This window comes from Mus pahari, chromosome 1 (genome assembly GCF_900095145.1).
Source record: "Mus pahari chromosome 1, PAHARI_EIJ_v1.1, whole genome shotgun sequence".
Classification (NCBI taxonomy): Eukaryota; Metazoa; Chordata; class Mammalia; order Rodentia; family Muridae; genus Mus; species Mus pahari.
This window is the reverse complement of record NC_034590.1, coordinates 81603910-81629203: the sequence shown is the minus strand read 5'-3', so window position 1 is coordinate 81629203 and position 25294 is coordinate 81603910. Positions and strand designations below refer to the sequence as shown.

The following is a 25294-nucleotide window of genomic DNA, read 5'->3' as shown; positions in this document are numbered from 1 at the left end:
GTGCAGGAATACCAATAGGTCCAGGGAAGGAGAGAGAGGATGCAGGCCTGGATGGAGAATTTGATTAAGGGTGGTGTGTGTGTGAAGGGAATCCCACCAGATAAAACTGTTAAGATGAGCCAGACAGAAGCCAGAGAGGCCTGTGGTAGCTGCAGAGTGAAGGGTACTGTGTAGAAGAGTGGCAGGCAGTCTGCTGAGTGGAACATAGCCCACACAAACTTGCTGCTTGGGTCTTAACATGCAGACTCTGACCCATCATGAATTATTGGGCATGAACTTGAACAGCTAGGTGCTACATACATACCATCTTAGTCTTTGTCACAGTGATGAGGTGGATAAAATAAACACCTCCATTATACAGATAAAGTCGACAAGGCTCAGAGAGGCCAACTTGTTCGAGGAAATCCAGCCTGCAGATATGGGAGCTACTGTTCTGCCCTGTTCCGTTGCAGTTACGATTTGGGTGTTTAAATGAGGAAGTGTGTGGTCCACCATGGTCCAGTGGGGATGCAATTCTGTGTTCAGGGGCTGTGAGGGGAGGTTCAAGATTTTATTTTTATATACATATGTCTGTGTGCACACACGTGTGCAGGTGTCAGTGGAGACCAGAAGAGGGATTCAGATTCCTTGGCTGGAGTTCCAGGTATCTGTGAGCCTAAAACCCTGGTCCTCATGATTGAGCAGCAGGGGCTCTTAACCACACTTAGCTCCCTCTCTAGTCCCCTATGGAGGCTATACGCTAAAGTGACAGATTGAGCGGAATTGACAGATGCAGTGCAGTAGGCGACAGGGGGCTGAACAAGGGCCTGGGGATGCTGAGGGGTCAGTGGAAGGGCTGCACCAGGCAGGGCTCTGGAGGTTGGACTTCACACTGAGGGAGGGGTGGTGGGAAGCTGCTGGACATAACTAGAAGGGTTAGGATAGAGGATGCATGAGTCAGCTCTGCATCTTAAACAGATCAGCCTGGATGCTCTGCAGAAAGTGATGGGAAGGGCAAGCCTCCGGGACACAGAGACACCAGAAGGCAGAACACAAGGGAACCAATAGATGTGTCAGACCCTCAAACCCTTCATCCAAAGGAGACTCTCCCAGCCTCTTGCTCAGATTTTTTTCTTCTTTGTTCTCATTTACAATCAACTCTAGTAATTCCATTGTTTGTTTGCCCAATTTATGGGAAATTAAGAATAACGATTTAGTAACAAATCTGAAAGTATATCAGGTATTGAGGGAAAGCCAGCCACAGCAGAAAGTGACAGCTTGATTGTGAGGAAATGTCTGTAGGAAAAAAAAAATGTGCTGAAAATGTGGAGCTGTCTAGTGGAAAGGCCAGTGCCTGCTCCCGTGACACTGTCCCGTGCAGTGCACACCATTCTCCTTATTGCTGTGACCAATGCACCTTCAAAAGTAAGCCGAGAAAGGATTGTTCCACTTGTGCTCACAGTTTGTGGGTACAGTGAGTACAGATGTGCTGGCTGGCAGGAGGAGGAGGAGGAGGCAGCTGATGGACTACGTTGCCTCTGCAGCCAGGAAGCAGAGGGGAACGCACCCAGGGGCTTGCTCCGCTCCCTCATTTCTTTTTGTTTAGTCCTGGACCAACTTGATTCCTCTTGTCCACCCAAAGCTGTTGGATGGGGGACACATGCCAAGATGGCTACAAAGCCTGGATCCTGGTATTCACCTTCTGGGCTTTGAGGCCAGCTTGCGTCTCTTTTTGTGTGGGAGTAACTATAGTAGGCATAGTGGTTGGAGCTTGGTTGATACTTCCAGTCTGTCATGTCATAATTGAGCTGAGGTAGAGAGAACACCATAGCAAAGGCCTCCTGCAGAAGCTGGGTGGGAATTATACAGCCTTGTCCTCTAAGCAGAATGAGTCCCCCTCATAAGACCACCCCTGCCTGATTCCCAAAGGTCCTCCTAGCTGGGCTTGTTGACTGTTGACACTCCCACATAGAGAGAGGGGGTGGAGGCAGAGTGCCTTTGGACCCTAACCTGAGTATCCAGTCAGGTTATTTATTCCAGACCTGAATGTGATGCTGCAGAAATTATATGTGACCTGGTAGTATATACATGCTGGGGAGGACTAAGGGAAGGGGCTCAAGAAGTACAGCTGTGGAGATACCACTATCCATACTGGGTACAGACTTTCCTATATGGCTGTAAAATGACTAAGACCACATTGTCCTGATTTCACCCTGACTCCATTTCATGTCTGCTCTGGTGCCTTTCAGCCCTGAACAGTTATATGTTCCTTGGCAACACATTCAGGACTTTCCATGACCCTGACCATGGCCTAGATGTATAATCAAAATATCAGCTGGACAGATAAGCAAAACAAAGGCTACACAGCTCCTCCCACTCTCCCCCCCCCCAGATGTGTACCTGGCAATGATTTCATTGTGATTTTTGTGAGTTTTGCCTGTATAAGTGTTGTGCCCCCGAACTTCAGTGCCCAGAGTTCTTTGGGGCAAGAGCCTGCTCTAAGCTGCTGGTTTTAATAATGGCCTCTTACTTGGCTGTATGTGTACAGTGGCCTTGTTGCTTTCTAGACTGGACTATAAGAGCTGCTTTAAAGTAATTCATGTTCCTGCCCATACCTCATTACCCACATTCCGTAATAATAAATTCTGGATTCCCAGCGTGAGCTATGGTGGAATTGAACTTTGTGTCATTGAGACTTTACAAGAAAAGGTAGACATCACTTAGTCCTATCCTCTTCCCAAGCTGGGAGAAAGTTCTTGAAGCAAGAATGTTTCCCGGTCCACTGCGGTCTTTCGGAGTTTAGAAAAGTCCTGGGTGCTAGGGACTTTCCTCAAAGAAACAGGGATGAGAAAAGTGGTTATTTCTTGAAGTTATGGGGTTAATAAACTTGAATGTGTCTCAGGCTCCTCCTCTGAACTCCTCTTTCTTTAAGTGGCTGCAACCTGACTTGTGAGGCTCCCTGCCCTGTGAGCTTAGGGACTCACATCTTGGACTGAAGACCTCAACTTCTATGTTCACAGACACTCATGCACCATGCATGGGCTATTCCTGAGCCATAATGCCTGACCCTTTATGTCTGGTGGGTCTGCATGCCAGCCCCACAACATATCTGTTTACCCCAGCCGTTTCATTCCAGTGAATACCGGGCTGAAGGGAGAGACGGCCAAAAGACTTCTATTCCAGGCACTATGTGCTTTATAAATTGTAGTTATTGTCAGTAAAATAAATAGAGAATAAAAGCAAAACATTTATATAATTTGCTGATGACCCAGAAGGCTGAGGCAGAAAAAAAAAAATATCTGAAAGTTATCAAGGCACTGGGGCCTGAACCCTGTGAGGGGTGAGATCTACTTGCAGATCCTCTAACTTCTCACGTTACTGGCCTCTACTGACTTACTGAGACCCCCGAGGTTCCATGTAGGGGTCAGTTAGGAAAAGAGTATTTGGTAGTAGGAAGTGAGAGCTATATCCGCTGGAGACCTGGGATGTCGCTGGAATAGAGACAGAGAGCTGTGGGCCCTCTCACTTAACTTTGGAGAGCTTGAGTGTCAAGGATATTTTGCTAAGATAAATCTAATTTTTCACTGTGTTCAAATTATTTTTGTAGTGTAATTTTTTTGCTTATTGATAATGCACCCGGAAATTTTGTTAAACTACCTTATGAAATATAATAAACTGGTACTTGGCTTTCTACACATATGATCATATCATGAGGCTAATAGTTTGATTTTTATGAATTTTAAGTATTTGGGGGAAGATTATTATCCAAATTGGTTTAGGAAAAGGAAGTGAAAAATTCTAGCTTCAATTACCACAGGATTCTTCTGATACTCAAAGTCTGTTGTTCTTTTATACTAACAGATGACACATAGTTAAAGTAAAACATTATTCATTCATTTATTAGTTATTTATGCAGCACTGTGACAGGTGCTGATGTTATTGTTATGAACAAAACTCAGATTTATCCACGTTTCCCAGGAGCCCATGGGCAAGAGGGTTATCAATTCATAGTCTAGGTGAGACAAAGGGAGAATCTTGGTAGCAGGCGAGGTGAAAGGCAGACTTTTTTGTCATATGTAATTGGTAGACACAGCCAACATGACTTGGTCATAGTGTCTGAGGATCAAGGGGAAGGGGCTGTCAAATTTTGCACGAACCCTGGTCATTGTTGAGTTAGAGAACACTGGAGGACCAGATGAGGAGGTGAGGGGAGAAAGGCAACTCAGGAGCTTGTTTTAGCGGATTCTGGATGCTTTTGTGCTGGGAGTGTAGCTTGCAGCCTGGAGAGAGACCTGGTGGAGCTCATGTGCATATAGTTAGCAGTAGGTGACAGTTTGTGTGACTGGAATGGATAAGGACTGGAGAGAGACTTAGACTAACTCTCGGAAACAGCAACGCTTAGTGACCATGTAGAGGAGGGTAACGGCAGGGAGGCAGGAGGTCACGGAAGTCTTAGTAGTGAGAATGAGATGGCGCAACACAGAAAGGATGATAGCAGTGTTCAAGGTAGGGGAAAGGATGAAGATAGAAATGTCATTAGACCTAACTATTGGCAACATTGTTTAGAGCTGAAGAGAGGGCCGGCAGTAAAACATTTATGATAACATATTAAAAAACCAACAAATCTGCATGCTTTGGTTTTAAAGTACAATCTGATAAGCAGGAAAATCAGTGAGATGGGAGTTAGCTTTTCTAATGCACACATGTTCAACATGGCAGGCCTCCTTCGGTAGCTGATGGAGACCCTTCGAGATATCAGGTTGGGTGGCAGGGACTCTATCCTATCTGTTTAACTACTTGAGGGCAGAATATAACTCTATTCTGAAACTGGCCAGGCCCCTCATGACATTTACAAGTGAAGTCTGTGGACGTTGAATGCGTCTCCTGGCCGCTATGAGTTTGGACTCTAAGCCAGGACAGTGATTGTAGTGTTCCCTATGAATCTGTCCTGCCTCATCTGAGAATCCGTAGGCACCTGGTGAGGCGATGTTAGCTGGGCTTGCTCTTCTGAGCAGTTTGTGCATCTGTCGTTTTGTCTTGGAACCAGAATTAGACAAATCCTTTGATGACATATTCCACATCTCTGGAGGAGGGAATCTCAGCATGCTGCAAACCCAAGCTGCCCCAAGCTCCGGGCTCCAGCTCGGTCAGAAGCAGATTGCAGACTTACCTCCCAGCTGCTGCTTGCCACTTGCAATTTGGGCTTTCCACCGAAATCACTCTGTTCCTGAGCAAGCCAGTCGCCTCGTTGTTGAGAGAAGTTGGTGGGACTGTTGAATATTTTATTCACCATCTGGCAGACAATACAACCCAGAGCATGCCCGTGGGCTGATGGTGTCCCAGACTGCTGTGTACCAGTATGGAAAAGGCCACTACTCCTTATGTCTGGCAGGCACCTACGATTCCTCACAGGGGACTCCCACTGTTTCTGAGGCTGAGAATGAGGGATTGGGGTAGAGTAAAGCTGAAGGGGCTGCCTGACCTTATGCCCAGGCATCCAGGTAGCCACGAAGTATTTTCTAATGGAGAATTCCATGGCTTAGTTCAGACCCTTCCTGCGTTCCTGCGCTCCATTCCAGGCTGTTCCAGGGCACTCGCTCTTGCTCTTGCTCTGAGGTCTCTGGTCCTATCTGTATAGAGGGACTCTAGAAATGCCAACCAGTCTGTTACTTTCAAAAAGTAACAGTGTGTGTGTGTGTGTGAGAGAGAGAGAGAGAGAGAGAGAGAGAGAGAGAGAGAGAGACTTCCTCGTTCAGGAGGCAATGTTCAAGTAGGGTTTAGGCACTTTCCCATTTCCAGTTTTCTTTCCCAATGCAATACTTCCAGTGTCTGTCACTTGAAAGTCTAATTATTGATCCCTCCATGGGAGACAGTTATCTATAAACTATCACTGCAGTAGAAGGTACTCTAGGCTCAAAGTCAGAGACCTCTACCATGTTTATTCTTATAATGCTTGACATTTAATACAGTCCTCCTAGCCACGAAGTGGCTATCTCGATGCCTGGCAGAAGGTCATAAAGTTGCTATGAAGGTCAAGAGGAGACCCATGTGGTCAGGACCTTGCCAGCTTCCTTGCCTGCAGGTCTGGGTGGGCTAATGGGGCACAGCCAGACCTTGTAGATCAACCTGACTCATTTTTGCTTATAGAAATAGCATAGAAAAATTTCTATGTATCCCTTTACATAATAAAACATTTAGAAGTATACATTTAGTTCCTGGATTGCATGTATATGTTATATAATATGTATAATTATGGACTGAGAGTGAATTATCATCATTTATTATTAAGTAAAAATGCCGAGCATGATCTGAACTAGCATGTGTTGAATAGTTAGCACAGCTGGGTGCTAAGTCTTACGCAGTTTCCTTTACATCATCTTCAAAACAATCCCGTCAGTGGATATGACACCTTCTAGGTGAGGGAGTAGGGATATGAGACATAAATCACCCACAAACATTCCCAGAGCTAGGGAGTGTCAGGAGCAGAACTCAAAACCAGGACTGTGGCTTTCATGTATATGAACACTATGAAGATACCACATTGATAAACATTACTGTGTGACTGTTCTCATGTGTGGGATGGAGAGATGGCTCAGTGGCTAAGAGCACTTGCCGCTATTGCAGGGGACCTTGATTCATTTTCCAGCAGCTCACAACCCTTATACCTCTAGCTTCAGGGGATCTTATTCCCTGTTCTGGTTCCCATGGGTATCTGCATACATTACATACATTACATACATACATAAGTGCACACACACACACACACACACACACAACAATAAATGGATGGACCAGATAAGTTCAGTGCTTGGTAGACATCTCTACTACTGAATTACATCTTCTAACAGTACCTCACTTACTGTCAGGGTTCAGGCTGACCCTGAACTTATTCTGCAGTCCAGGCAAGCCTTGACTCCTGCTTCAGCCTTTGAAGGAGCTGGGATTTCAAGCTTTCAACAGCAGGCCCAGAGACCATTCTCCAGGATAACCATGGATTCCATCTCTTGTGTTCGGCTTCTTGGAGGATGTATCTGAAGCATCTGGGGGCAGCATTTACATGCAGACTCTGACTGAGTAAATGGGAGATGGAGCTAATATTCTGCATTGCTTGCCAGTGTTGTGACTGGTCTATGGACCACACTCTGAGTGCAAGGTCAAAGGGTCATGAGCATCGTTAACAATACATTCCAAAAAGACGTTCTGGTTGCATGCTCATTGGTGTATTTGAGTACTTATTTCCCACATGTTCTTGTTAATACTTAAAACATTACATATTTAAGTCAATCTGATAGGGGAACTATAGCAGCTGAATCTAGAAAAATGTTTCTAATTCTTATCCAGCTTAATCATCCTCTCGTTAGTTCTTGGCTGGTTCTGGTCTCTCTTCCACCGTTTGCTCATGTTCTTAGCCCATTTCCCCCATTGGATAGTTTTACACTCTGTTGGATTGGCTTATATGTGTTCTTTATATATTTTGGCTAGTGCTCCTTTGTTTTAAGAGCCCACATTTCCTTGAGGGAGGAGGAGCCTGTCCAGCAGAGCTGTCTAGTGGTAAAATCACGGGATCCAGATGTAATTGATGTCTCCATTATCCGTTTGCATCTCTCTCTTTCATACTAAGATACCAGCAAGGAGCCTATCCTACTGTAAGGCAGCTGCTTCTTGGCTGGTCCAATCCATTAAGAGAATGTGGTCTATGAGTTTCTATGAGTACCAAATATTGATATGCACAGAGCGTACTGTCACATGACCTGAAGTGGATCACTAGGGGACAGATGGACCTAGTTGCAGGGTTCCTGCAGAATCTGCACTGGAGTACATTGAGGAGTTTAGTCACACCAGCTCTGTTGGGAAGGTGATGATGGAGGGAAGAGAGAGTCCTTTGTGTGTAACTTCTGGACCCTCTGTTCTCAGAGGAAAGCTGCCTTTAGAGATTGCCATTTTTCCTCTCATTTATCTTCCAGACATTTGGATACTCAGGGAGAGTAGTAACAGTCAATACTTAGATAATGCCATCAGTGCCCTTCATACACATTAAAGTCTCATAATATCTCCGTGATGTAAGTAATGTTACTATTATCCCATTTGCAGATGGGAGGACTTGAGGCACCAAGTAGTTAGTTAACTTGCCCAAGACCCCATAGCTAGTAAATGAGAGCATTTGCCTGGCTCCCTAGACCAAAGCTTAGCCCTGGCACGAGGGAGGCACCAAATAAGCCTTTCTCAGCAGGATGCTTTTTCTGTCAATTACATTTTTGGGCTGTGGCTTCGTAGCATCAAATCTTGGGCCCCTGTGGCTTTCGTTTCTGAATGGATTATCCACGTTTGCTTTGCAACCCACCAGTCTCCATTCCCTTGAGTACCTGCCACCCTACTTCCCACAGAGCCAGCCCAAGGCTAGGGCCTTCCACTACCAGGGTTCATTTTCCTGTTTAGCCCCCAAGTTCTCTTGGCACCTCTGGCCCCAATGGCTTTACACAGTGCTGCCATCTGGTGGACACATGTGGCCACTGTCAGTCCTCTCTGAGGAGTCTATTCCTGCCCAGAATGTAAGGGATTGATGGCCAAATGAAGATTCACTTTTCCTAATGGTGACGCCGAAGACACCTTGAAGAAGGCTTAGCATTGGCGGCATAGTGGTGTGTTTGAACATGAGGATAAGAACCTCTAGAAAAGGTGAGTCATAGCAGGAAGTGTCTTTAATCCTACTACAGAGGCAGAGGCAGGTGGGTCTTTGTGGGATCAAGTCCAGACTCGTCTACTTGTTTACATAGAGAGTTCTAGGTTAGTCAGAGCTACATAGTGAGACTCTGTCTCAGAAAACAAAATACTCCCCCCCCCCCAAAGACTGCTCTCAAGTCACATCAGGGGGACAGTAGCTTCTTCAGTGTACAGCATTCAGTTTCTACAGGACAAAGCCGCCAGGACTTACAGCCCTGATGTCACCTCTAGTGGTAGGAGTGCAAGGAGACACTAGCTTCGGATTCTCAGAATAAGTTTCAAGGACCACTTGGCATTAGTCGGCTCACATCAACTATCTGAGGGATTTTTCAGTCCCGATGAGCATCAAGGGGCCTGATAGTGAAGCTACCTGCCGGATTTATTAAACGGCAAAGTGGGAGGACACTTGGGGTTAGACGAGTGACATAAGTGGAAAGTCGCCAACCTCCTTGGGCTGAACAGCTCTCCATGCTCAGCAAAGAGGCCCCTGATGAGGCTGAAGCCTATACCGCAGCCATAGGTCTGGAGCAAACTGGGCAAGTGTCCCAGGCAACTGGTCATTTAGACAAAATGACAGGAACTTGCTGAGTTCCTGTTGGGTTGAGTACAATTGAACTGAGGGCCAAAGATAAGAATCTCTGTTTAGAAACCATTTATAAAGGAGCTTGCGGAGATACTGGGCCCTTTGACCTTGTGATTCTGTAGAGGGTGGTGAGTAAGGTCTACATAAACCCCTCCCATGCCCCTGTTTCTAACCAAGGTTTTGGGATCTTGAATTGGAATCTGAGGGTACTTGGGGTACCAGGCCTTGTAAGAGAGCAGCCTTCCTTCTGAGAAGTCCTATCACCCCCTATGGCTGAACTGCTGATGGTGAAAACAGACATTCAAGCAGAAAGCCAATGAGGTGGGACCCAGCCAGTTAAAGGACAAGCCCCTTCTTGCTGCCCACAGTCTTAGACCCTGTAGCTTCCAGTAGGGGAGAAGAACTGAGAGTGGTCAATAGAAAAATCAAGGTTTGCTGAGCAGCCAGGTGGTGTTCTTGGACCTGGGAAGGGAGGAACTGCATCCTGGAATGATACCCACAGGAGCCCGGGCACCCACTGTGTGTCCTGTCTTAAGCCCTTTAGGTATATCCTCTCATTTAATACTTATAAGCAGGAAGGTAGTGTTGATATTTGACAGATGGGGGAGATGTCTCTGGTGGTGTTCTGACCCTTGCGCATGCTCATGCAACTGACACATATTGGAGCATCAAACCCAGGAGCTCAGTGGTCACTGGCAACTCAACCCTGGTGGCTTTTTAGAGACCAGAGTCCTCTCTCTCTCTCTCTCTCTCTCTCTCTCTCTCTCTCTCTCTCTCTCTCTCTCTCTCCCCAATATCCCTCCAGAAAGGCTCTGTTGACCACTTGATAGCCATGAACAGTGAATGTGTGGGAACTATACAAGTCATGGAGATTGCGTCCTCTTGTCCCATCACTGCATATAAGGCTTCCTTAGACGTCGGGTGTGGTGGTATCCATAAGCAGTAACCGCTCCCAGAACCTGATTTCGTCCAGGGAGCTGCATAGACGTGACCAACGATTGCAGAGACACCCTCACTGTTCACGTATGCCTCTCCTAGAGATTTCCGGAAGGCATTTGGTGACACCCGGGGGACCAACAGAGAGGGGCAGAGTAAAGGCTCAAGAGAAGCATAAGGAGTGGACATTATGAGGCCTAGCCACTTGAATGGTTTGCATCTCCATTATCAAAAAGGGGGTGGAGGTGAGGAGTTCGTTTTTTTCAGGTGGAAAAGCAGAAGAATCCCCTCAGTTGGGGAAGGTGAGGGTATAGGAGCACCGTGGTCCCCGAAGCTTGGGCTTCTTTGCGCGAGCGCGAGCGGGAATTATCCTAGAGGTGGAATCTACCGGCCTGGGAGGGGACTGGAGGTTCCTGATCTGCAGGCGCTGCGGGGCTGGGGTGGCCCGAGGGCGCGGGAGACTCAGCTGTGTCCGGACCGAAGCCTGCGGCCAGCAGGTGGGGCGCGGGGCGGGGCTCCGCCTCCTGGCCCCTCCTCGTTGGTCCGCAGCCGCCCAGCCCCGACCCCTTTCCAGAGCCAGAGCGCGATTGGTGGCGGCGCTTGTCGCTCGGAGGGGGCCGGGCCGCGCTGCTTCGCTCCTCTGGTCGCAGCCACAGCCGCGGTTCTCCTGAGCGGCGAGCGGAGGGCTGGTGGCATCTCCCAGGCAGCCAGCACTGGAGATGGGAAGCAACGCGGCTGGGCCCTGGCAGTGACAAAGTTTCCCAGCCCTGCAGGTCTCGTCTCGCCACTGCCGGCCACCCGTGACCGCCTAGGGAAAGGCTCGGGGATTTTGAATTTGGGGGGGAAAAGCCCAAAACAAAAATCTAGACCCACCTCGTTTTCTTTGTGGAGCTCTTTCTCAGGGTGGCCAGCGGCCGGAGCTGCAAAGTTGTGCGCCGCGGCTCACACTGCCAGGAGACCCGCCTTTGGAGAGACTTAGGTGCTGGCGCACCCAGAGACCCCAGACGTGTCAAGGGGGTTGAGCGCGGGGGAGTTTGGGGTGCACAGCGAGGAGGGGCCCCGGGAGCTCTATATGGAGGAAGGACCCCAGAATGGTGTGTACCAGGAAGACCAAAACTTTGGTGTCCACTTGCGTGATCCTAAGCGGCATGACCAACATCATATGCCTGCTGTACGTGGGCTGGGTCACCAACTACATCGCCAGCGTGTATGTGCGGGGGCAGGAGCCAGCGCCCGACAAGAAGCTGGAGGAAGATAAAGGGGACACCCTGAAAATTATCGAGCGGCTGGACCACTTGGAGAATGTCATCAAACAGCATATCCAAGGTACAGGCGTCCTGAGAAACTTGAGCCAGGCGCGAGGCCCAGGAGTGCCCAGTGCCCTGCTTGTGGGATGCGCTGGGGCCAATGTGTAGGAGACTAGCGATTGCGGGGAGGGGTTTGGGTTGGCAGCTACGTGGTTGGAGGGATTGCAAGGACTAGTGTCCTGGATCTTCTGTGTCTGCCGCCCTGTGAGTCTTCCGTGTGTACGCGTGTGCACAGGTGTGTGTGTGTGTGTGTGTGTGTGTGTGTAGCTTACTGTCGGTATGGGGACGCGATGTGCACGTGTCTAAACGTGCGTATGATTCCAGGGTGCTCCTTTCCAGGATCGCAGGATCTCACACTCGTCCGGGCGTGTGTCTGACTGTGGATGTTTGTGCTTCCAAGAGAGAATGTGAGGGCAAAAGAGCTCATTTGCCGGGCTTGTAAGGGACAAGAGACATGCCTTGTCTGACTCTAACTGTGGGTTTTAAGGAGCAGCAAGCTTCAAGACAAATGCGGAGTAGAAAATTACATTGGCCCAGTACTAGCTCCAGCCTCAGTCAGTCTCAGGAGGACTGGAACTGCAGGGGGCATCTTAAGTAGAAAACCTGTCCCCACCCAGAGCACACCTGCCTATCTAGGACCCTTCCCTAAGGAGCAGGTAGGTGGCAAACCCACGAAGCAGCTTAGTCCACAGTGGCTGTGCTTCTTCTGATTAGGATGGAGAAAACCCACTCCGGGCTGCAGCTTTACTTCAGAGCCTTCCGGGTTCTCTAGCAAGGCCAATCTTCCAGGACAGTTACCTCAGTTGGGGAAGCAGGAAGCAGCCATGGCAGTGTAGACAAACCCACAGGAGCTGGGTCTGAAATCCAAGGCTTCAGTGGGTGGGTGTCTCCAGACTGGGTCCAAAGAGACAGCAGGATATAGAGGAGTCTCCTGCTGTGACCCGGGCAGTGTGAGTGTCAGAGGGAAGGGATGGAACTCAGGGCTCCAGGAGTAAGGTGTACTCACTGGGGATAGCAATCTGGATTCTCCCCGTCCACCCCAGGTGTCCCCTGCTTTCTTAGGAAGGGAGGGCTTCTTACCCATAGGGCCCAGCGAGTTTACCTGTAAAACTGGCAGGCCATCTGAGCTACAGGCTGCCTGCTCTGTTTACTCAGGACTACTCTGAACCGGTGTGCTTCCCACATGGCCAGACCAACCCCTTCCCTGGGGAGGCTCCGCTGAGTTCAAACCAGGGCAGAAAGGTGACACAGACAAAAGCAAGCACTTGACTTTGAGGGCTCCTAGAAGAGGGACCTTTAGCAGCTCTTACATCAGACCCGCCTCTGTCTCACCCCTGCACTGAGCCCGACAGACCAAACTGTGCCATAGTGCCTGTTGTGGCCATTCTCACTGGGTTTCTATCCCAGGGGTCAGACTCAACATTAGTCAGCAAGAGAAACTCAGCCTTGATGTGCTCTGGGAGGTGGACTCAAGGCTGTGCCTTGCTCAGGCATCTCCAGTTTGCACACAGATTTTGAGAGATTTTTCAGTCACGTATCCACTGTGTCTATGTGTTCAAAAGGATTCTCCTGTTCTTTTCTATCTAGTCAGGAAAGAAGCCAGCAAGGGACTGCTTCAGGAGTCATTTCGAGGATTTCATGAACTCAGGAGCTTAGCACTGAGCAAGCCCCTCTCATGTTCAATGTGGGCCATGTCACATGACTTACAAGCCTCCACACAAAAACCATTGTGGAAGTTGGGGGAAAAAAAAAGAACACTTGTAATTTTTCTACCAAGAAAACCTTAGAACTTCTGAATGCTGACCTGATCAACATTCTCTTTTTTAGAGAGGTTCTAAAAAAGAAAGAAAGAAAGAAAGAAGGAAGGAAGGAAGGAAGGAAGGAAGGAAGGAAGGAAGCCTCCTCAGACTGTGTTAGTCTAATTGTACTTTGGACATTAGGAAATTAATGAATTATGAGGTCAGGGCCAAAGCCACTACCTGCAGAGGGTGAGGCAGTGACTTGGGAAAGGCTAGGCATGAGGCAGGCGGATGGCGGAGGCTAGCTGGTTGCCTGTGCTTCAGTGGTGCTCCGATGAAGACAACGCCCTCCAGCACGGTCCCTGCACTTGGGTTTAGGGCTTAAATGTAAGAGACTTGTAAAGCCTGTGAGATCAGGCAGGCCCTGCCCTTGAGGATGTGGGATGTTTCCGTAGATCTCCTGTCTAAGTCTCTTGCATCAGGAGAGCCTTTTGAATAATCCATATTACATTGTGGAGCTGAGGATGGTAGGGCTGATAAGGAGAATAGCCAAGAACTGTATGGCGCCTGTTAAGTGCTGTGCCTCACTCTCAGAACTTGGCGTAAGTTGCCTTACCTTTAGTGCCTTGCGAGGTTGGTGGTTTTAACTCTGTCCTACAGACAGACGTGGACACAGATTTGGAGAGGTTGCTTGACCCACTGGTCTAAGGTCACACTCTGCTACACAGTAGAACAGAGATTTAAACCCAGAGAGCTTCAGGGTCTCTGGTTTGTCTTGCTGTGAGACAAGATCTTACCGTAGCTGTGTAGGGTTGACTTTGAACTTGAGACCCTCCCACCTCCTCTGGCATTACAGATGGGTGCCACGACATCCAGGTTATTTTTAGTGTTTATTTTGGCTGTGAGTTCTGTAGGCGAGGAGGGGGTCAGTCTGTGTTCTTAAGTGTATGATATACTGTCTGCTAAGAGGACTAGAGGCTCCCAGGGAAAGAGTGCTGTGTTGGTCTTAGTTGGCAGCTGTAGCATTGGCAGTATCCAGGTGAAAGGCGTCTGAGGATGCTGGAAGGCTGGCGGGGTCAGTAGTGTTCCCGCACGGAGATGCTTTCTACTGAGATGCTAGGGCCCATCTGGCCTTTGCCTGGTTTCCTGAGGAGGCAGAGGTCACTTTCCCTTAGAGAATGTTTGATGACTCCATGGGCAGTTTCTGGCAGGTGGAAGAGAGACAGTCGGGATGGATGAGTGACTGCCCTGCACTGATATCCAGCGCCTTAGTTAGTCATGCCTATGAGCTTTGCCAGCTTCCAAAGGACAAGCTTAGCGCCTGCCTCTCCTCTTTGGAAGGAGAGCTGGCCAGGAAGTTGCAAATGTCACCGGGTGTTCTGCAGGATGTTCTGAGGACTTGCAATTAGAAGAGGCTTTGGAGCAGTACCCCAGAGGTCTGTTCTTGTCATGACTGAAAAGTTGATTTTCCTCTTGGGGACCACAGTGATATTTCATTTTAATTTGTTTTCTGATTGAATGATTTAATTAGATGGTGTGTGAGTCTCTTGGGATTGTAAATTGTATTTTTTGAACGTTATTTTTCTTTTAAAACTAAGTAGATGTTAAATGACAGGGAGGTTAACTTCAGACTTTAAAATAAGTATCCTCTTAGATGGATACACCAAATAGTTCCTAGTACAAGCTCCAACTTAGGACCTTACACCTTGTTTGAGATAGACAAATGGAGTTAGAGGAAGTCAATGCATGAGAAACCTTGGAAAGAGAAATTCCTCTTTCTCCTTCTCTTCCCTTCTTTCTTCTCTTGTCCTTTTCTTTCAGAGACAGTATCTCATATAGTCCAGGCTAGCCTCAGATGCACTACCTAGCAAAGAGGACCTTGAATTTCCTGTCTCCCTCTCCCCGGTGCTGGGATTACAGGTGTGTGTAACCATGCCCAGTTTCTGTGGTGCTGGGGACAAACCTAGGCCTTGTCCATGCTAGGCAAACACCCTGAGAACTGAGTCATCCCAGCTCTGGGTCATGTCTGGTTTTGTATGTCAAGTGCAAACAAAAATGACTTTCTCCTTTTTTTTTTTTTTTTTTTTTTTTTTTTTTTTTTAAATCTTTTTGAATCTGTTAAGGAAGTGCGGGTATTGAAGGGACAATTTAAGCATGCATGGAACTTCCCAGGATCTGTTCTACATGAACCTTCCATTTGGCTTTGCCCACTTGACCCTACATCTGAGGAGACCTTGCTATTAGATCTATACATAAACACCCTTCCTTCTATTTTCTCTCCTTAGTCCTTTTTAAGGAAGCATTTTTTTTCTCTTGGCCTTTCTACGTAGTTTATTTTTAACCTTTATCTCTTGACAATCTGAGGTGCTTCCAGATCTGTCAGGAGCTGGGTGGAGTTCCTGGGGACCATGGGGAACTGGGACACTCCGGATCAGACCCACACTTGTTTTCTAAGGATTATAATGTCAGTGTGGCTGAAACTGCAAGTGAGTCACTGAGCTCAACCATCAGAAGGAGAGGGAAGAATGTTACACACACAGTAACTGCTTTAACTGTTGCTCAAGTGTACAACCATTAGTAACCAGTTGGTGTTGTCAGTCAAAAGGCTGTCCTTGGAGTGGGTCTGTCACTAGATGTTTCTCTGTCCCCGGTGCATAGACCACTCCCATCCCTGCATCATTTCATCCTGTTAATAAAGTCAGATCTCTCTTGTTTTCTGTCAGATCCACCAGGGACTGAAAGATACTTGCAAGCAATCTCAACGTCGTTGCCTGAAATTTTTATGATTCTTGTCTGATCTTTTGGGATGATGTTACTGGCCTGTAATTTGACTATGTAAGTGACTGCCTTATCTCAAGTCTTCCCAAAGCACTGACATTACTTTTTCTAGAGACAACCACCCTCTTCTGTTTTAGCAGTCAGCCTTCATATGGGTTTCCGTAGCATGTAATTAAATCAAGCAGTTACGGCAACAAGTCCCAGTGGTATAACCATGCTTGGGAACAGAGCCAGCACACAGGAAAAAGTAAAACAAAAACAAGAACCCTGCAACTCCACCTTAATGGGAGGTGCACCCTAGTGGAGAGGAGCCCAGAGAGAGACAAGAGCATCATGGGAGTGTTTCCCAGGGGAAATGGAAAGCATGCAGATTTACCTAGTGGAGGAAAATTAAGAACATTTCCTCAAATACTTTAAATGACTGCATAGTATTCCATCACCAGCATACCATTTTTCCATTTGACTTTCCCCAGTGGTGCACGCTGGGGCAGTGGATACACTAGGGGAAAAAAATGAATGTCTTTCCCTCACCTACTTCCCCCTTTGAATTATTCTCAAAAAATTTAGTTGTAGAAGTCAGATTACTAGTGACTCAAGAGTCTGAACATTTTTTTATGAAATATTATTTTTCAAAAGGAAAGCCTTTTCACCCAGCCTCCGACAATGCAGTATTGTGTCGGGGTCACGGAGGGCTGGCATTCAGTGTTATCATTCAGCATTTTCTGGGCAAATGGAATTACTGTCAAGACAGTCGAGTCTTTTGATTTGTATTGCCGTGCTTATGGTAGAACTTAATACCCTCCCTGTGTGTGTGTTTTTGTCTTGTGAGAATCATTTTTCACTTAGCATCTCAGTGTTGGTGATCTGTGTATTTTATATAATTTTGTAGATGTCTTAATGAATTAATAAAGATAAACATTATACATGTTTTACACATATTTATTTGTAGTTTGATGTATGTGTTGTGCATGTGTGTGTGCAGGCATGCTCACCTGTGTATGTGAGCTGAAGCCAGAGGGTGATATAGAGTCTTCTTTAATTGCTCACTATATGTTCTGAGACAGGGTCTCTCACTGATCCTAGAGTTTGCTGTTTTATTGAGATAGGATGGCCAGTGAGCCTCCGGCATTGGGGTAATATATGATATTTGATAAATGATATATGTGATATGTATACATGTATATATGTGTATATATATATATATATATATATATATATATATATATATATATATATATCTCCCTCCACCATGTCCAGCCTTTATGTGATACTGCCATGTGAACTCAGGTCCTTATTTCCCTAGCCTCTAATGTTTGATTTAAATAGTTAAGTAGATACCATATATAGGTCAGGGTCCTTCTAACTGTGTCTCCAGGAGTTCCAGACTTCCAGAAGGTTTAATTTGGGGCCTTAGTAGTAGGAGCAAGTCAAGTGTCATTGCCAGTCCTTGGTTCCCCTACTACTCTTAGTACTCCCCAGTACCCTAATACCCCCAATACTCACAGTACATGCCAATATTCCCAAACCTCCAATACCCCTACAGTACTCACCAATGCCCCCCAGAACTCACCAATACCACCAATACCCCAATACCCCTAGTGGCCCACTGCCAACCATTCCCACAACATGTTCTCATTCCAGTGTGTATGTAGTGTTTGGTAAATTACTTCAGTCCTTAAGAGCTTTCACTTCTTAAAGAGAAGGTTGGAAGCCACGTGGGAGAAAAGGAAAGGTCGGACAGCTGCATTTCTGTGAGTGATGACGGCGGCAGCCTGAAGCATTCGAGAGAATAAGTGAGTCCAGAGTGAGAGTGGACTGTCTCACACTGTCTATCCACCCTTCTGAATGCCATGCTGATGTAGTTTCACCATGTGACTCATTTCTAAATCCACTATCTTACTCCTAGACTCAGCCCCTTGGCAGCCGTGGGAGGTTTGGTCATTGCGTTCTGTGTTCTCACGCTTAATCAGGCAAATGGTGTGCATATTTGTGTGTCTCTGTTCCCCAGTATCGGATTGTTGACACGGCTTCCAGAGAACCAGGAGAGAGAATGTTTGTCTGCCCCCTGTAGCTTTCAAGTATCCCCCTCTGCTCCTTAACTGGAAGGGTTTGTCACACGGAGAGTGTGATGTCCGCACAGTGCTAGGAGGGAAGGTGTTGTCTAAGCGGCAGTGCTTTAATAACAGACACTGGAGCCTGGAGAGTGTCAACAGCAGGACTCAGGGGTGAGCCCTACTGCTTTGTTAATAGTCTTGGAGCACATCTTATGGAACAGAAGGACCCTGCCAAAGCATACAGCTTCTCCCTGTGACCAAGGACTTTCCTCTTTAGCCAGAAGTGTATATAGGCTGCAAAATAAATGAATTCCACATTCTTTCTTGCTCACTTGACATAAATTGCTATTTGTCCTTGATAAGCAGTTGGTGGTGAATCTTAAGGAGAATTTAGAATCAAAATCCAGCCCCAGTCCAGCTTGTGAGGGCTTTGAAGGTCAGCGCCAGCCACAGAGGTTAGCTTAGATTTTTCTAGATATGTTTGTAAGATTCTAAGCCACACACACAGGTTCTGGGAGCACCTCTGTTGCTGCTCTGTAGGATGCTGACCTCACTCGTCTGGGATGCTAGAGGTGCTGCTATACGGCTGGAGGCCTGAGGGTCTCTGGGTTTCTTGCCCCATTTTCTTTGCTTTGCTTTTATCCAGAGGACAGACCTGCTTTCCTCTGGACAAGCACACAGAAGGGACATCAACTGAATGCTTTGGGGAGAGAGCTTTACTGAGTATGGGGGATAAATGGAGCCAGAGAGCAGCAGGTAGGCTGTGGGGAGAGATGGGATATGCATGAAGCTAGAGGGCCAGATTTCCATGTGTGCCTCTATCTATGGGCATGCACAGGCTGTGGTGTGCACATCGAGGTCAGAGAACAGCTTCTAGGAATTGCTTCTCTCCTCTCACTATGTTGAGCCTGGAGATTGAACTCAGATCGTCAGGTTTTTTCAGCAAGTGACTTTATCCATTGAACCATCTTGCTGGCCTTAAATGCCTATACATGTCAGAGATCCCGACAGACAGAACCAGAAGCAGAACACTGGGGCTGCAGGTGGCTGTCATAGTCCATGAGTGGCAGGCCTTCTTTCTGTGTTAATCTCCAATTTGGCAGGGACTTGATTCTTCCAAAGCACATACAATGGTTGTCTTTGCAGACCTCACTTTGCCTTTGGGTCATATGCAGCTGCATCTTGCACTGCAAGGCTGCACAGAAGGATTCTCCACATTCTTATCTCCTTGCACGCATGCCTTCACATGCACGGTGCTTACTTACCCTAGGCAGAGCCAGCGTTAGGCATGTTCTGACAGTGCCTTCATGGTCATCCCACCCTTTTCTTTCCCACTCAGTGTAGCACATTAGTATGCCAGGGAGTGTGTTAACCTTGAAATCTCTCTAATTTGTGGAGTTAAAGTTAATCATTCCTAAGCTTTGCTACTTAAGTTATTGTTAATAGCAAATCGCCTCACAACTGTTCCCAAGTCAGGTCTGTCGTAGTGAGCAGCAACTGTTCTGGAACCTTCTCTGTGGGTCTGTGCAGTATTTATGGACTCTGCGGAGTATAGCCAACTGGAACTTTTGGTGGAAGGAGTCCTGGCTACATGTGTTTTTGTGGCTTTTCTGGCGACACAGTTATGGCTGAAGATATGGTGGTAGCAGGATTGCTGCAGTGTGTGTGCAGCTCGGAGATGGCCCCCTTTCATTGCCCGATGCTCAGCTTCAGTTTGATGAGTTTGGTTCTGGACGATGAAGCTGTCTTTAATGATGCAAGTGAAAAAAACGAGATCACCTAATGTCAGTAAGATATTGAGAGCATTGCTCTATAAAGCCACAGTGAAGTGACACGGAGTCCAGAAGGCAAAGTTAACTGGACCACATTTTATTACCACTGTCCTTCAAAAGCTCCCAAAAGGATGCGGTAGGGAGGGTCCAGAGAACCATAGGGACAATGAAAAAAACAGTACTGGGAGAGGTTGATACAAACTCTTTCGTGAATGCCCCCATTCTACCAGTGGCTCGCCCAGACAAAGCATGTGGAAGGCTGTCCCTTAAGCATCATGAGTGCTTGGTTGGGTTTCGACACCTGACTTGTCTAAAAACCTCTGTCCTCAGGAGAGTTCAAGTTAAAAGCCATTGAGATTCCAGAGGCATGGAAAGGTATTTCAGAGACCTTGGCCAAGACAGGGCTTGAAAATTGGGGCAATTCGCATCATGCTGATAATATCTGGGGGGGTTTGGACCAATGAATCAGAGTGAGAAAGCTAAAGAGCTAAACAAAGATTTTTGTGCATGTGAGTGTATGATACATGTGCATACCTCTGTGCTTGTGTGTGTGTTTGTGTTTGTGTGTGTGTGTGTGCACATGCATGCACGTGCATGGGGAGGCCAGAGGACAACCTCAGATGTCATCGCTCAGGTGCTGCATATCTTCTGTTTTGAGACACTACCTGTCACTGGCCTGGAACTCACGAATTAGGCCATCTGACCAGTGAGCTCCAGGGAGCCTTTTTGCCTCCCTGCGCAGAGCTTACAGGTGAGCACCACCTGTCTGTCACTTTAACACAAGTGCTAGGGACTGAACTCAGGCCCTGTGATTTCATAGCAGGCTTTTGCTAACTGAGCTATCCCTCCAGCCCTAAAGAGAGATTTGAAGTGACAAATGAGAGACTTTGATTTATTTTAATGGCTACAAGCTTCTACGAAATTGAAGACTGCCTGGGAAGAGAATACTGGGTCCGAGCCTGGGCAGGCACTGTCCACGGGGGACATTACGGTCTTGACTTAGATTGATATCAATTCTGGAGGAGGGGACTTTTGTTTCTTTAGCCTCAACAAGCTGGTGAGATGTAACTTCAGAGGCAAGAAAGAGTCTCGATTTGGGAAGCCATTAGCGCGTCTTCCAGTGGTTTGTGCACTGGAATCTTGGTGTGGTTAGTTGGAAGAGTTAGCCATTGGCAAGATGGAGTCTAGCAGAAGCTGATTCACTCATTGAAGCCACCACCTTTGAAAGAGAGTCAGGTAATTCAGAACCTGGTTAATTCCCAAGAGACACATACTTACAAGTATGAGCAAGCCTCTCTTCCTCTCTGCCTCACTGCAGGTCTGCTTGCTCAGACCTATTAGTGTTCCAACCATGATGCTTTTGGCTATTTTTTATGGTAGCTGAAAGCCCTGAGAGGCTAAACCTGTGAGACCTGACTTTGGCTTTTCAGAACCAACATTTTTTTCTTATATATTATCTAGCTTCAGGTAGTCTGTTATAGCAATTTAAAATGGCTTAATAGAGATAATTTGTCCAAGGTCACAGAGATGATGAATGGTAGAACCAGCAATGGTGGCTCCTCTGAGATCTGTGGATTTTACAGAATATGAGGAACAGTTCAAAGGCAGAGGAAGATGAGTTAACAGAGACCGTGAGGGTAAGTTCAGAGGCCTTGTGTCAAGTAAGAGAGGGACAAGAGTTTACAGACAAGTGGCTTGGTTTATACTTTTGTCAAATCCAGAGGTGAGTGGGGTGTGGTAGAGGGAGGGGCTTTACAAGTGTAAGGGAAGAGTCCCCATCTGTGGGAATCTGTCCTTGTAGGAAAAGCAATGTCCCATCAGCAGCGGGAATCTGTCCTTGTAGGAAAAGCAATGTCCCATCAGCAGNGGGAATCTGTCCTTGTAGGAAAAGCAATGTCCCATCAGCAGCGGGAATCTGTCCTTGTAGGAAAAGCAATGTCCCATCAGCAGTGGGAATCTGTCCTTGTAGGAAAGGCAATGTCCCATCAGCAGTGGGAATCCATCCTTGTAGGAAAGGCAATGTCCCATCAGCAGTGGGAATCCGTCCTTGTAGGAAAGGCAATGTACCATCAGCAGTGGGAATCCGTCCTTGTAGGAAAGGCAATGTCCCATCAGCAGTGGGACTCTGTCCTTATAGGAAAGGCAATGTCCCATCAGCAGCTAGAGCCACCCAAGTCCTACCTGTGAGTTTCTCTCACCTATGGTGTGTGTTGATACACTCTTGTTTTGTGGTTGGATGGCCACAGTGAAGTGTTCTCAACACCAGGGCAAAGTCAGTCTTTCTGATGTCCCCTGAACCCTCTGCTTGTAAATGCTTTTTTTTTTTTTTGCCTTAGTATGCTGCTTTAGCTGTCTTCATCTCTCAGGATTTGGAAAGGGAGAGACTATTGTGGTAAAGGAAAGCCCTAATAAAGTGGTTTGGGCACAAAACATCAGTAGCTGTTTATTTGCCCCAAACAGTAGGAACCTGTGTTAATAACCTTGAGAGTTATGAGCTGGGGAGTTAACACAAGCAAAAACCTCACTGTGGATCCGCAGATGTGACTCCATTTCTTTATTGATCTGATCTCCTCTGTTTGCTTGGTGACATTTTCTGTTATCCACACGAAGCTCCTTTTTGATCTTCTGTTACAGATTCATTCAGCTGGTCTGTGGTTGGCATTCCAAGGTAGAAGGGTTGTCTGGTGTCTCTTTATTTCAGTTCAGATTCTTGGTGTTTATGTGGTTCCTCCCTCAAAGGATTTGGGCTGAGGGGTCAGCTTTGTCTAACTAACCGCTGCATTTCTCTGATTGCTGAAGAGGGAGCCAAGAAGGGGAGGAGGGGCAGGCTGCTGGCTGCTTCAGACTTGCCTGCTTCTCCTCCATCTCAGAGGAGTATCTATCAACATTCTGGTGTCTTCAGTGTCCGAGTTCCATTATGATGATTGTCATTATCATAATGATAAGCTGATCTTCCAGTTTGACTTTCTTTAGTTTCTAAAAGAGGGTGTGGAAAGGCTGCGGACAGCTTAGTCAGCAACGTGCTCCCCTTGCAAGCATGAGCACAGGATCTCAATCTCCAGAGTCCATGTGAAAAGCCAGGTGTGGTGTGTGCCTGTTATTCTAGTGTTGGGTGGAGGCAGCTGTGTCCCTGGAGCTCACTGGTCAGTCAGTGTAGCCTGCTTGGTGAGTTCCAGGCCAGTGAGAGGCCCTGTTTCATGAAAAAAGAGGAGGGTGGGTGGCACTTGAGGAATGAAACCAAAGGTTGATCACTAATACACACACACACACACACACACACACACACACACACACACACACACACACAGAGGAGGATTCATAGGAGTCAGAACTTCCAACTGTACAACGGGCCAGACCCCTAATAGAACTCTGGGAGTCAGATTAAAGGAGAAACACAATGGAAAGTTGGTAGAAAAGACTAAAAAATTGGAATGGATCCAGTAGAGAAGGGCAATAAAACCAGGTCTGGAGAATCATGGGAGAGAGAGGACTTGAGGGTCTTTTGAGCATCTATAATGCATCAAATAAATACTGCCTGTCACTCACTTTGTTTGAATCTCTAAGGAAACTTGTGTATGTGTGTGTGTGTGTGTGTGTGTGTGTGTGTGTGGGTATGTTCATTGCACCATTTTACAGATGAGAAAGTCAAGGCTCAATGGTTGTATGTAACTTGTCCAAGGACAATTAGTTATACAAAATGAGAACCCCTGACTCCATTAATCCCCTCCAAGGGTTCAAGGTCTCTCTTGCTATCTCCTCCAAGGGTGCTAATTAAGATCTAGGAGGATTGGGGCTTTCTCTAGGCTAAGGGACTGCACAAGACTTGGAAGAAGGAGAAGGGAGTCCTTGTGACTGTTGAGGCTGAGTCGGGACACCGAATGACCTCCTTTCCAGAGCACAGCTAGTCCTCTTAACTAACCAGGAGCCCTCCAGACTCAGCCCTCTGTGAGGGAGGGAGGCTCCGGGGTGCTCGTTTTCCTTTCTTGAGAGAGGACTGAGTCTAAACAGTGTGCTGTACTCATTCAAATAATGACTTCATTTCGGAGGTCCTTTAGGTTTAGGGATTGGAGTCGGGAAAGAAACCATTAGAATGTATTGATGGTTACGAATGAGCTAGGAGACATGGCAGGGCCTAGTTTCCAGTTGATGGAGGACTTGAATGTTCAGAGTCATATGCCATGTAGAGAAGGCACAGGAGACTGGCCTCAGGCCACCATCTTTATTGAGGTTTCAGAATTGTAACACACGAACAGTCACAGTCAGCTGGGAGAAATCACAGGCACACACTGGAGTTCCCGTTCTTCCATATTTGACAGTAAGGGTGATAGCATCTCGATGTGTAGCCCAGCCTTCTTTAGCTAACAGGCTCAGATTCTTGTCTCTCTTATTCAACTGCAGTTATTAAGCACCTGGGGAACGGTGAGGATGTATCACTCGAGTGAAGGCCCAGATATGAAGATATGGCCATTAATCATGGTGGCCAATAGCTCTCCCCTAAGTCCACTCTTGGAGAAGGTGAGATGTGAGCCAATCCAAGGGCAGAACAGGTCCAGTGGAGTCAGGGAACAATGCCAGGGCATTGATATGGCAGGGATATTCTTGGTACATTTGCACAGCAGTGGGATGGCCAGAATGGCTACAGTAGGGTGATGGTGGGAAAGGGGTAAGGCATGAAGACAGACTGGCAGCTTCAGAGACCCTGGGAAAGGAATGCCCTAGCCGAGCTTGAGGGGCTAAGTGAAGGAGCACATATGTGAAGGCATCAATCTGGGCTGTTCTCTGGCTGCTTCCTGTTGAGCACGAGTCTGATGCTGCCGGCCTGGCGCAAGGCCAGTTGTGGGGGGTGGCACAGCAGAGTCTTCCAACGTGGTCCTTTTCTTTAAAGAGCACATTATCAAGTCAGAAAAGCAAAACAAGACTCCTTGCAGTTAACTCCCATAAGGAGTGTTTAAAGTGGAATATTCTAGAAGAACAAGTCATCAGCCTAGGCTTCACAGGGAAACTGGGACGTGAAGAACAAGGGGAGGTTAGAGGAGTAGAGTGGGCCAGGCATGGAGAGGGGAGGGAGCTCAGGAACTCAAACCAACACTTGTCTGGAAGAAGGAGACCCCATCCCTCAGCATAGTGGAAAAGAGCAGCACACGCAGACCTGAAAATCCACCACACTTCTGACGGATCGGTTGACCTAGTAAGTCTCTTCACTCATCATGCCTCAGTTTCCCCAACTGTATGAATAAAGGTAATTCCCTTGCCATTGCAGGGCTGCTGATCAAGAGGTGCTGGAAAGCACCTGGCCCTGCCCACCAAGGGTTAGCACAGGGGAGGTATGTTCTGACTTCTGACTTCCATCTTCCTACATCCCTCTTCTCCCTCCTCCTTTGTGTGTGTGTGTGTGTGTGTGTGTGTGTGTGTGTGTGTGTGTGTG

At 47.2% G+C, this 25294-nt stretch overlaps 1 protein-coding gene across 1 annotated transcript in view; it reads left to right on the top strand.

The window, feature by feature from the left end:
* Positions 1-10874: 10874 nt before the first annotated feature.
* The window catches only part of Galnt18 (polypeptide N-acetylgalactosaminyltransferase 18), a 310894-nt gene continuing 296474 nt past the window's right edge, over positions 10875-25294 (top strand). The window contains exon 1 of the mRNA XM_021193520.2: positions 10875-11545. Within this exon, the coding sequence (XP_021049179.1) occupies positions 11311-11545 (235 nt within the window). The 5' untranslated portion in view covers positions 10875-11310. The remainder of the gene's footprint in view (positions 11546-25294) is intronic.